Source organism: Talpa europaea (genome assembly GCF_964194135.1).
Source record: "Talpa europaea genome assembly, chromosome: 1".
Classification (NCBI taxonomy): domain Eukaryota; kingdom Metazoa; phylum Chordata; class Mammalia; order Eulipotyphla; family Talpidae; genus Talpa; species Talpa europaea.
The window spans coordinates 99,153,985-99,168,044 of NC_140073.1; the positions used below are offsets into that span (position 1 = coordinate 99,153,985).

At 35.7% G+C, this 14,060-nt stretch overlaps 1 protein-coding gene across 7 annotated transcripts in view; it reads left to right on the forward strand.

Annotated features, from left to right (window-relative positions):
- Positions 1-5,609: 5,609 nt before the first annotated feature.
- PKP4 (plakophilin 4) overlaps positions 5,610-14,060 on the forward strand; it is a gene marked incomplete at both ends in the record, with an annotated part of 155,755 nt that continues 147,304 nt past the window's right edge. For all 7 annotated transcript variants that reach the window (XM_084243145.1, XM_084243149.1, XM_084243146.1 and 4 more), the window contains one exon: positions 5,610-5,741. In XM_084243145.1, the coding sequence (XP_084099271.1) occupies positions 5,610-5,741 (132 nt within the window). The remainder of the gene's footprint in view (positions 5,742-14,060) is intronic.

Here is a 14,060-nt window from a genome sequence, read left to right on the forward strand (position 1 = left end):
AGTATATGTTTCTATCCCACTGGTAGTTGTCATTTGGGATGTTTGCAATTCCTGGCTTTCATAAAGAGAGCTGCCTTGTATAACCATACTTCTGTTTCTCTCCAGGTGTTCATGTGCAAGTGTCTATATAATCAGGAATGAGCTGTTGGGTATATATGTATCAGCAGCTCTACTAAAGTCAAAATGTATTCCAAAGTGATCGACCCTGCTACCTGTGATATTTACCATTGTTCCACATTCTCACCAAAGATTGACATTGATAAATGTTTTGCCATTCTGGTAGTTATGTATTGATGTCTCATTATAATCTGAATTTGGATTTTTCTAATTACTAAGGAGGTTGAGCATCTCATTATTGGCCATTTAGAGTTCCTCTTTTCTTAATTTACATATTTGCTTGTTTTGCTTATTTACATATCAATATCTTGCATTGATCTTTTGATTATAAAAATAAGTCCATAAGTCAAAACATTTAACTGTTCTAGTTTATTCTTTAGAATTACTATGCTGTTTGACATACAGTTCCCTTCTAAACAAATTCTTGCCAAGAAACTTTAATTTCTTGTGTGAAGTAATTAGAAGTTTAATATGTACCTCTCTAAGCTTCCTTTACAGTTGCAGGTTTTGGTAATGCTTATCTCTGGGATATTTCAGGACTAAAACTGTGAAGAGTTTATCCAGTACTCCTTTTAGAACGTTAAATAGAATTCATATGGTACTGAAATATGAATTTTGTATTTAACTTTTGAAGCATACTTCTAATTTTCCCAATACTTCATTCTTGTGTAATATCTGCTCTAATTTCATTATAAGCAGAGCAAGGAAACTTAGTTTTGCAACATAGGATGCTCAGTATTTTTTTTTCCTGTTTCTACATTTATATCTGTTCATCTAATACTTACTTAAAATCTTTTATTATTCTATAATTAATATTTTAAATATTCAGCTTATTTTCCATCCTTTATTATTTTTCTTGATTTGTTTTTTAAGTTTCATTATCATTTTTGAAATTGTCATAACATTTTTCTGAGTGTTCAAAAGGAAGCCATGAGAGGTGTATTATACTTCAGGTTATTAGTGTAAAACAGGATAGAAAAAATACAGAGAGACCAACACTTATTTAACTAGATGTGTTAAAGCATACTTTGACTCATAATTATCAGTAAGGAAAGCAAAGGTGAGTAAATAGAGGAAAATCCAATGTCTAATTGATCTTCTCAGCGAGATTTAGCACAGAGAATTGTGGATTATTATCACCTGTTGTGAAAGTGGTGCTAGGTAATAAGTCATAGGTTGACTCACATGCTGGTGCTTAGCCTACAAAGAGAGACTTCACTAATCACACTAGGATGTATGTGACTTGCATCTTTGAGTAGAAAAATTTCCTGTTAATAGTTCACTGTAAGAGTGAGACACACACACTTACACTGGTAGTTTCACAAAGAAAGCTTTCTCATCTTCATTAAAGACTACAGTGAAAACACAAAACCTCCATAGTTTTTCAAAAAGTATTTTACTGGGGTCAAAAGAATAAAATTCAACAGAAAGATAAAAACAGAGACCTGGGCAAAGAGAAATTCAGTAAGTAAAGGCTGGGATAAAATAACAATATAATTGGTCATAAACCCATTTCTGAGCTCTGTACAAGTCCAAACAGCAGAGGGCCTCCCTGGTGGTACAAGGGGTAAGGTGTTTGCACTATGAAACTGTCTTCAGAAACAGCAGAAAGGTTTCCATTATCATTCATTTCCCTCTGGAAAAGCAGAGTTCCTGGCCTTCAGGTGAAGCCTTTTTATAGAGAGGTGTGATGTGATAGACAACATTCTGAAGAATCCCAAGGAATATTCACATCAATTCCTAATGTAGAAGCGATCATCAGGTAAGGTAGGGTCAGCTTCCAGATTCAAAGAATTTTAGAATTTTGTTTCCTATTTTTTCTTAATTGATCAAACACTGTGTTTGATTTAGATATGTAGGATCACACCCTTCAGGTGTATGTTACGTGCCAAGCCCACCAGCAGGGCACTGAAAGCCATTCACTGTAGTCCATTGCACCCTCTCCCCACTTTATTCCCCAACTACTCTGGTTGTGTCTACAGTCACATTTCTAGGTTTTAACTGGTTTGATTTTATCTCACCCTTTGTTTTATTTCTTTATATTGTACATATAAATGAAATGATCCAGTATTTGTCTTTGTTCATCATTTCCGTCATAGCCATATAGAATCTCTTCTGTAAGATTCCTGTTACTTGATCCTGTGAACTGTGTTCAGAGTCCTCTGTATGGGGAAATGCATCACCTTTAGAAGCAATTCATTCTTGAAATTTTGAACATCTGACTCTCAGCTCCAAAAAAAAAAAAAAAGAAAAGAAACTCCTGACTTTGTATGTGTGGCTGCAAACTTTAATTTTAAAGACAGTGATAATAGAGGCTAATACAAGTTTATTACAAAACTGTTAGATTTTGGCCTAGCTCATAGGATCACAATGTAAAAAGACTAAACTTTGTTGTCCATGGCAGTCCTTCAGAAGTTTGGAAGCTGATGTATAGTCCTTCTCTTCTTCAGGTTCAGCTTTCTTTTCCTGTTCCATTAACTGTACTTTCTGTGTCCTCCACTAAGCTTGAAGTAATTAAGAAACACAAGCTGTCACTCATTTCAGCCCCATTCCTGAGCCTAGAAATAATGACTGATTCCTTGTACCATCATTTTAATGCCCTTGTGTATTGATATTTGTATACCACATATAACTGGAGGTGGATATGTCCTAAAGAGCCAGAAAGAGAAATGTCCATTCAGTTAGCTATCCCCCTCTTTCTGTCATCTTAAATACAATTATCAGCACAGTCTAAAATTATCTTGGGATTTGGGTAGCCTTGTCTCATTCATGGTTTTGCCATTCTGCTTTGGAACCTAAAGTTCCTAAGTATTTTGTCCAGTGTGCTACTGAGCTAACCTAAATGCAAGACTCTACATTTATACCAGTTTTCATCTCATTAGAGGCAGTATCACAGTGTTTTTCATATTTTCATTTTATCATCTATATTCAGTATTCTTAGTCATCAAAGAACTTGAACATGACTTGTGTATGATTATTTACATTGTGGTTCCAGTTTTTGGTTAGTATTGGGTCAAGAGCAGACCTCTCGCATTATGTTAGAAACCTCTACAAGTTAGTATATTTTGTTCAGTTATTTACAGATTGTGAGAGTCAGCAATTTACCATGTGTCAGCCCCACTTCTGTGTTGATTATTTTATCTTGGGGGACTTCTGACACCAAACACCAGGCCTCACTGGAGTCTAGACACACTGTATTTCCATGGTTATGCTGCCAAAGACAGAAATTTAGACCAATTTGACTTGACTTTTTCTTGGGTGTGCCCCTTTTTGGTTCTTACAGATCATCTCTTAGATAAAATCATTTTAAGAATCTCACCCAAAATCTATGTCTAGCTCTCTAGTTTGTAACATGAAAAGAGTCTACTTTCTTCTTTCCAAAAACAGCAATGGCATTTTTCTGCTTTCAGTTTTTGGCATCTCTTCCATTCTCTGTGATTTCCAGAAAGCCCCTCAAATGTTTCAGCAACATATTTGTAAAATTTTCAGATCCCTAGAATGTGATCATCCAAATCAGGTAGGATAGGTCACTGAGGAAAACTCAAGACCTAATTTCTTACAGTGTCTTTGCTAATGCTCATTGTTTTTTTTCTTTGCTAGTGGAAAGAAGAAATAATGTCATTCTGTGATTCAGATCTTAGCTCGATTCCTTCCAACGCCTTAAACTGTCTGAGAACCACAACAAACAAAATACTTTAATAGGTTCATAGCTTGGCAGTATTGTGGCATCCCTCCTCTGCCCCTGTAGATTGTGATATTTCAGAATTTTTCCAAAATAAGGAGTAGGGAATTTCTCCTCCTCCCACCCCCCTCAAGTTATGAATGGGTACCCTGGTTATCATTCTTTATTCCAGGAGTATTAACATTTGCCTACAATGTATCAGAGAATAGAAACATCATCCATTTCTTATGAAAATCTGCATAGTAGCAGTTGGTGTGGTTTTGTTTTCGTTTTTACAAATTTACAAGCTCTTCACAACTTCTTAGTGACTTGAGTGTTGTTATTCCATCATTTGAGTCTTAGTATGCTTTCCTTTGATTCAGATTTTGCTGCTTCATCTACTTGATGAGCCACACATGGCCAGTGGCCTCACCCCCACGTATATCTACTTACCTCCAAACATAACCCAGGGCAGAGTAGTCCTCAGAAAATTCCCATTTGATTTTATTCATTCATCATAGTCTGGATGGGAAATTTATTTTGGTACACTTACAGTGAGGACATATAATTAAATAATATAGTTCTACATTTCTAGCGTAAGATTCCTCCTATTTATATAGTAAAGAATTAATAATTACAACCCCAGTGAAATTAATTTCTCCTTTTCTCAAAATTTCATTGTTCACTGAAGTTTTGCTTTTCTTTCCCATTGGTTATTTTATGATATTATACTCTTGACATTTAAAAATTTTGATTCTTGGCATTATATCTCTGTTGCATAGTAACATTTTGTTATTTGCAACCATCTGCTTATTTTAAGGTGTGTAGTTTTTCAATGGCGTGGAATACTTTCATAGCTTTACTTGCTTTAAATGCTAATCTAGGATTTTTATGTGTGTCGTTCTTTCTTGATAGACTTCATACTTTGTCTTTAATGAGCACTTGTTAAGTACAGAAATGAATTATTTTATCCAATTGATATTTTAAAGGTTGCCATAAAATTGTTCCACTGTAGTATATAAAGAATCACCCAATACATTTTTATAAGGGAGGGTACTAGGACTCATTGAGGAGAGGTGTCAATCTCCTTGCCTTTCCATTTTGATCCTAGACTCACTAATTCCCAAATCTGAACCTCTTCCTCATCCAGGAGGAGACCCTTCCTTTCAGCTGAGGGTCCACCTGAGCTCCGGAAATGAGAGATTGGGAATTCACCTGCCGGAGCAGGCATAAGAACTCCATGAAGCTGGTATTAGGGGAAATGCATAAACTCATTGGAGCAATTGTCTGTTTCTACCTGATAATATGACGAGACTACAACAACCACTGGCAGATACTGAGAACCTGGACCCGTCTTCACTGAGTGCAGTTCAGGAAAGGAAGGAATAAGATGGAGGCTCAGGTGGCATGTACAACATCACTCATCTCACAGATTATGAGTCTCAAGTGTTTATTACCACTTTGTTTCTCAGCTGCTTACTAGTTATGTTAAGAATATTCTGTAATTTAATCAGCTTTTAGCAATGTGACTGTCCTTAGTATATTTTTAATAGTCTTCTTCCTCAACCCTTTCATGTCAATTTTTATTATGTTGTTTAATTATCTTCTAAGTAGTTACTGTCATTATTACTTTCTAGTATTCGATAAGTACTAACTGTACTTTTGGCTAGATGTTGCCTTTCGAAACCAAGTAGCTGTAGGAACTGTGACCACTATGTGTAGAACTCTGTAGTAGTTGCTAGCAACCATCTGCCAGTCTTTAGGCCCTGCCTGCTCCTTGCGGGAGCTGGTGAGAAAGTGTTAACCGTTTGCCTGCTTCATTGCAGGAGGAATGCCAGCTCCTGAGCAGGCCTCACTGGTGGAGGAGGGGCAACCACAGACCCGCCAGGAAGCTGCCTCCACTGGCCCAGGCATGGAACCCGAGACCACAGCCACCACTATTCTAGCTTCTGTGAAGGAGCAGGTACAACTTACTGAAATTTGCAATTATTTCTTCGATTCCTTTTTAAAATTTAATCTTTGGATGTGTTTTAAATTTGTCTAACGTCCTTGACGCCTTCACGTTTTCTAATTATAAGGTGTTTACATCCCTGAGTACATTGGGATGACTGGCATGTAGAGCCGCTCCAGGTGCCAGTCAGAATCGGAACATGCAGGATACTTGTGCGTCTGCAAGTAAGGACAATATATCGATGGTGATCGGTGTCTCTGTCTTGCCACATCGCCGAGTGTGTGCATGCACGCAAAGCTTTGTAAAGCACATTTCACACTGCTAACTTTTTCTATCAGGACTCTGGCAACTTGAGGCCTGTAATTTCCTTAGATGTGTTGAATATTTTAACATAGGTCTTCTGCAGGGATGTCTCTGTGATTTTGGATAAAGGCTATATTTGTTGTGTTTGTCTAAATCAGACTATATTCATTTGTGAGCTAATGTTCTAAAACTTGTCAAACTGTGCTAGTTTGCTTCAATGTCATGTTTATGTTCATTTTTTAAGGCATTTAATATAGTTTTCCCTTCAAATCCAAGTAGCCTTCTTAATTAGATCTTATCTGTTGTGCTAGAGAAATTGAAATTTTGGAATTTGATTTTTTTAGGTTCAAACACTTAATAGGGTGAATGAAATTTAAAGCTACGGGAATATTTTTCATTTTTGACTCTCCTTCCCCAAAAATAAAAGTATGTGCCCTCTATTAGGGTTTTTCTATTGGAGATAATCTAATATTACACTTTTTTTTAAATTCATGATTCAACTGCTGATCTAATTTCCTCAAGTCACATTAACTTAGATATCCTGTATTACTGGAATATTCTTTTAAAAATCAGTATCAACATTTTAAATGACTACTGATAATAAAAAGTAAAGGAGTATTTAATACCCCATTATTTTACTCTTTGCTGCAAATTAAAAGCTAGATATGCAGTATTAAGATTGCTCCAAAAGTAGACATATGGCTAACATTAAAGCTGTGTTTTCAAGAAATGTGATTTCCCAACTAAATCTAATGGCAAGATATCAAGATATTCCTTTCATTTCTCACTGAAATTTGAAGTTTTGAAACATCCCACAAACTTAAGAATTTGAGAAGACACAAGAAAATTATAGTCAGTACTGTTTTTATTTTTCACCAAACTATAAATTATCTAAGCTTCTATCTTTAGAGAGAAAAAAAGGACTATTTTCTCGTAACCCTTCATTGTTGTCAAGATTTGCCGCAAGGAGCTGTAAAATGAGAAGACTGATTTATTGCATGCTCTTAGTATATACTGTGTTTTAGTGAAATATGATGGTAAATTTATCAAATGCCAAGAAGTGACTTAGAAGTAGAGATTGTGTTCAGCAAACAGCAGTAGAACTTTGTGTTTGTATCTTGAGACTAGATACACCCTGCATGTTGAAGAAAATTGGGAATCTATCATGATTTTGGTATTGGAATTTCTTGATGGCCTTAAGTAACTTAAAAATCTCTTGGCAATAAGTAATTCTGAATTAATATTTTGTGAATGAAACAAGGGTTTCAGTTTTTCAAGGTAGCCCAAAAAAAGGTATAAGTATTTGTTATTTATTAGATGACCTATTGTATGGATCTCAGTTTACTTTGTGGGACAATATACTCTACTCTGCTTCTGTTCCTGCTCTAAGAATTTGAATCCATTTAATGCACATTCACAGTTTTTATTTGTAATTTCTCAGTGCTCATCTCAAGACATCATATCTATCTCTTGTTCTCAATTACTCACCTGATTTTAAATAACTAACTTCTAGCTCCTATAAGATTTTTGTGGCACCAGGCAAGCTACTCTAATTTCTCTATAAAAAATGTCTTAGGACTTTCCCTAAATATATCACTCCCTATCATCTGCCCAATGGGACAGAGCACAGAAAAATTAGATAGAAATAAAAAGTTAATTACTATGCACCTTACATTTGATTTTAAAATATTAGTCAGAATCTGGCATTCTTAGTCCTATTAGAAATGGAATAGTTAATACAGATTATGTCCTTGATTGTGTTTTATATCAAAAAAGCACTGTTCTTGAATGGGATGTGAAATTAATTTAAAAAAAATAAAGTCACACCTCACGACTATGCACAGCTCATAGTCAGGGGGCACTGGGATCAGTCTGCTCAGCTCAAAGTGCAGACCTTGTTTGGTGGCAGCCAGGTCCCAAGAGGGGTAGTGCGTCAGGGTGTGAAAGGGTAGATGGCCTGGGATCCCACGCTGGCTCTGCTACTTACTCCATGACCTTGGGAAGAATTCTTAACATTTCTGCCTCAATTTCTCATATGTAAAGTGGGGATAATAATGGTTATTGGAAACATTAAATTTAAAATGGCCATAACAGTGTCTCGCTTTTAGTAAGTGCTTGTAGTTAGGGCTAATATTATCATCATCATTTCTTCAAAAGAATAGACTCTTAGGAGAAACTAGTGGTTCTTTTTTTAAGTTTATACAGGAATATTTTTCCAGTGAGCTTTCTTTGGGACACTGATATGAAGACAGAAAAAAACTTTCTGAATGTTCAACCGTGTTTATGCTATGGCAGTGGTTCACTTCTTCATGGCATTACACTTTCAAAACTTCACCAAACTGGCCTTGCAAATTAAAAAAAAAAACTTTATGTATAAAAGAAGTAGAACATGTGAAAATACATGTCATTAGCGTGCTATTTTTATAATAACATAATGTCATCCCAAACAATGTCAAGACTCTTGGTTAAAATATTGAAAAGTAATCTTTTAACATTGCCCTGAATTTTGAGAGGAAAAGTCTGAATTATTCTTGGGTAAGTATATCCAAGTCACTAAAACATCTCACATGTATGCACCCTGGTCAAGTCCCGTAAGAAAGGAAATGGCAGGCAACCACTAGCACTCTTGTTATCACATCATTAGTCTTACTATCTGAAATAGATTTCGGGTATCACAGAAACAATTAGATCGTCCTCTGCTGGGCTGTGCTTCTTGCTGTTGCCAGAAGCTGTTCCTTATTCTTTAACAAAATGCCAGCTTCACATTCTTTTATGTAGTGATAACTTTTCACATTGATACATGGATATATACCTGCACAGTTGTAGAAGGAGTCTTTGCTCTTTGGCAGATAGAAAGAAGGAACCTACATCTTTCAAGTGCTACTTCTTTTGTGAATCCATGCTGTGTTCACCCAGCCTGAAGTCATATCTTCCTGAACTGCTTTAGTACATTGTCCCACTGCTCTGACTCCTGTGTGCTCCTTTAGATTATGCATTCTGCAACAGGGACAGAGCCATATTTTATAAATCATCTCACATATTTGTTGCAGGCTGCTGCTCCTCCAGCCCCTTAACTATATTAGTCTGGCAATAAATAATCAGGAACGGACAAGATGAGGCATACTGACTATCAGATTACTTTGTCTTCACCAACTGCCTTTTTTATGAAGATATGGGACCAATCACCATGTTTATAGAAACCTTATTGATCAGGGAAATCTCACAAATAGCACCTACAAAATTAGTTACCCAGCTATATATCCTTGATCTTAAGGTAATTTGAATTGCACTATAACCATATTTATTTAGAAATTGAATCCAATCCTTGCTTGGAACGAACGAAAATTGTTTTCATGTTAATGGTCACATAATGACCTAAGTCTTATAAATTTCATCTCCCATGTATCCAACTTAACTAAAAATTAAGTATAAGGTATAAATCAGTGTGGTTTTCTAGGTAATGTTCACCAATGTCATGTACACCACGTGGTAATAGGTAAATGCTAAAGAAATGTCTTTCAGTTAAGGATCATGATTTAAGAAAAATAAAAAGTCAACCCATGAGAATAATGAAGTAATGTGAACCTTGGCCTTGAATCTGAATTTACAGGAAGTGTCAGTTGAACTTAAGCCACCAGTTGGCTGTAATCAGGATCATCATTTGGCAGGTTCTGCTGTTCATCTCAACCCTAATGAGAATACAGGAGTTAAAGATGAATACAAGATGAGTATAATATGTTAGAAGTGAAGAGATTTTTTTGTACCCAGATAGTTTTCAAATATCTGACAAATTTGAGAATGGTCTACTGCTTGGCTTAATATCTTACACTAAGTAAGGTAAACAAATATGGATGAATGTGGTTCCCTCAAATGATCCTGCCTTCTCCTGTGAAAATCTTAAGACTAAAATGAGTGATTGGTCCTTTCATCCTTGATATGAATGGCACATTTGGCTGCAGAGAAAGTGGAATTTGATCAGACATTGGTTGCTTTGCTGCCATCCATCCCCTGCAACTAAGTCAGATGTGCCTGCATGCTTACACAGATACATGGAAGCAGTGAGCCAAAGGCCCTGTACTGGCTATTATAATCAATTGGGAGAGTATATTGTACTCTTATAATTGATAGAGTGTGGTCTTGGATTATAGAAACATTTTAAAAAACCACATGGCCAATCATGGATAGAGTAAACAAGTACATTTCATAGCTCCAATATAGGGTGCATCTTGATTTACATTCTGTAAAATCACACATGTAGTATTCAGTAGTCTTTTATTTTATGTCTTAAGGTTGCTGAATTATTGAGATCTCTAAACTTGGCCATATGTCTTCAGTGGCTCTTATTTTCTGCTGTTCGAAAAACCATAGTTATTTTTGGATTATGGTTTAAGAAGTTTGGAATCCAGGTTTAAGGTTGAGGCCCATTCAGTTAGCATGAAATGGTAAGCAAAGAATAAATTTGGTAAAACATGGTAATTTTATGTGTACTCCTCTTACCCTGGTCAAGTCCTAAATTAGAGCCTGTACTTTTTTTTTTATTTTTATTTTTGATGAGTGAAAATTGCAACATACTTCACTTGTGAAGCTCTCAAGATAATATTTTCTGGAAACTACAATTCTGCCTTCAGTGTGTCCGTATTAACTTAAGTGATGTTTAAATATCAAAGAGCAACATGAAATCCCTAATTTTTAAAGATAAAGTGAGGAAATTTGGAGCCCAACTGTGACCTATTGATATTACTTCATTTTTACATGGCTGTGTTAACTTCAATAATTACACACCCTTCCTGTATGGCGGGATGCCCAGAACTGAACAAATTCCAGTACAATTATTTACTTTATTCCTCCAAAACTGAAACAACTCAACTGTTACACACCTGCGTTTGCAACTTTCTTTTATTTGGCCCCTAAGTTTATTTACAATGAAATAGTTCTTTCTGACATAACTCAGCCACATGCTGAAGAGTTTTTATTTCAGCCATAAATAAGCATAGTTTTTAGTTTAGCCAACATTATATTGCAAGTACAATTCCTTAAATTGCACATTTTTTCCTACTAGTATCTTACCATTTTTTTCCTACTAGTATCTTACCAATTTTTCCTAGTATCTTACCAGTATCTAACTGAATTATTCTTGCAATTTTAATTACTATGTAATACATAGTGAATTCTTCAGTGCCTGAACTGCATCATCAAACCAAGGTAAGATTGGGTATGTTCTTATTGACTTCTGTAAGGTTAGGAATTTTACAGCTTTCCTTCCTTAATATTATGAAAATGAGGGTCAAATTGAGGTCAAATTCAGTAATACTCTTGTTTGGCAGTTCGACCCAAATTCAAGAATTCTGAACCCCAATACTTGGCTCCAAGGGGAGGTGCCACATCCCATAGAATTTCTCTTCCATGTTTTCAAGCTGTGACTCCCACCTCAAGTTTCTCTGTGTTAAAGAATATAACAGATTTTGGCCAATAGGTTTGTCAGGTATTTGAATTTACCAAAAAAATGGATTGCGCACAGCGATATAAAATACTAGCTCACTGAATCAACTCACAATGAGCATACACATTTTTTATATCTGCCCAATTTTTTTTGATAGTTTAATGAATGTTATTTGCAAACTATTTCCTAAGCTCCCCAGTCTTGCATGTCCTAGGAATACACATTCTGAATAGCTGAGAATTTGTTCTATTTGAGTCATTAGGGACTTTTTTATGTGTATTGACTCTAGGTTTTTTGTTTGTTTGTTTTAAAGAAATGTGTTTTGTTTTTTTTTAAAAAAGATTTATTTATGCAAGCATTGGAGGTACAGTCAGAAGCACAGGAGGGTGAGAGAATCCACCAGAGCCAGAGCAGGGAACAGAAGGGGCAGACTGAGGAAATACACTGCTGAGGAGAACAGCAGGCACAGCAGGAGAGGTCTGTCCATCATGTGGGACCCTTGTCGGTGGCTGGGGCTGCGGGCAGCTTCCGCAGCCCAGCGCTCAACCGCTGCGCCACCAGGGGAGGCCCAACTCTAGGTTTCTTTTTAAGAGTCTTTAAATTCCAGGAATTTGACGATGACTGTTCACACATAGTTGTATCATTATGGCAGACATAGTACCCCAAAATAATTTATTGGGTTAATGAGCTAATAATGTGTAAATGTTTAGTTTCTTCTGTGACTAGCTTTTACTTTCTTTTAACTAAATAATAGATTATGTCAGTTTTACATAAAATTGTTAATTTGGGCATTTTAATTTTAATTTTTTATTGAATAAGCATTACCTGTTATTTACATTTGAAAGTAATAGAAATATTTTTTTCCTTCATTAACACTTAAAGCCAATCCTGACTTTGCATGTTTAAAATTATAATTTCCTTTTCAGTTGAATAACTCAGCTCACAATTCCTGCAAAATTTTATGCTATTAAATTTGAAATGAGGGCCTCTCTGGTGGCGCAAGCGGTTGAGCGCAGTGCTGTGAAGCTGTCTGCAGCCTCTGTAGCACGGGTTCAAACCCGACCTGCCAGAGAGCAACCCACATGGCACAGCAGACCTCTCCTGTCTGGTCTGCTTCTCCCCTCAGCAGTGTATTTCAGTCAGTCTGCCTGTTCTGTTCCTGGCTCTGTCTCTGGTGAATCCTTTCACCTTCCCTCACATCTGGCCTGTACCCCAGTTCCTGTATAAATAAATCTTTTTTAAAAATAAATTTGAAATGAGTGACTACTAAACTGATGAGATTAAATGAATGTGACACAATCATCCAGCACTAAATTCTCTGCACTGCATGTTTTTTTTTCAGTTTAGAATCACTTCTGGAGAGCAAAATATTGCAGAAACAGCTTTTCCCCTCAGGTGTAACCTTAAAGTTACTTCACAGCTATAGCAAAGCAGTCTATCTTCAAGTTTAAGTGTTCTGATTTTCTAATTGCCTTTTTTGTTACTTTTGCAGAAATGGACCCATATGGTCTTACTGCATCTGCTTATATTTTATGAATGTATTGTTTCCAACATGATCAGATCTGCTTGTATCTCAGCAAAGTAATTTAGGCTCTGATTATAACATTCCTAAGAAAAATCATTTAAAATCTAAAGTTCCTTTCAAGTAGTTTAAAGACAAATCCATGTCTTAGTTTATAGAATCTCAAAAGGTTTTATGCACTCTAATTTTAACATAGGGGTTGCACATATTAGAAACAGGGTGCAAGCAAAAGGAAGAATGCATTCTATTGCATTCTATAGAAATCACATTTCAGATATAAAAATTGCTTTCCAGAATTAGAAGATACTTCTCTTAGAGTTGAAATCTCTTGGCTTTTATAAGAAAATTTAATTTTTTTGAAAAATTTGAGTTCAAATTCTTTCAATGTACTATTTATATTTTAATTTGTAGACTTTAACATAGGAAAATTCCAGAACAACTTGATATCAGAAAAGTATTCATTATCCAGTATCATCTACCCTAGTTGACATATCTCATTCACCAGTTTTTCCTAAAATCATTCCTAAATCCTAAATCAAGATCAAGGCCCTGAGCAACTGCATATGGCCTTCTAATAATCTACTCTGGGGGAGTTAATTGTTACTATTTCAACTGTATTTAGCATTTCTGCATTCTGCTACTCCTGTAGAAATTCCTTTCCATCATCAAGCTGACATAAACTGTAACTTTTCCACATTCATAAAATCTTTTCATAAATTGTTTTATTACAAAGCTAGTAAGTCTTTTTTATTAAGTGTCCTAGTGTCAGAATTGTAGTGGTCCCCTACTATAAATTCAGTCCAGCAGGATTGTAAAGAATGACCAGTGGCTTGTTTATGTTAGGTCTGTCACTCTGCGGACAAAAATCTTACATTGCTTTCCTGGGCCTGGTACTTTCTGACAATACCAAATTGCTCTCTCTCTTCTCTCTACTACTACCACTACCACCGCTGTTACTATTGCTGCTACTACTATTGCTGTTACCAGCACTACTACTACTACAAAAAAACAAAAATTTAGGAAAATTCATCATCTGTCAGTAAGATATAACACTAGAAAACTAGTA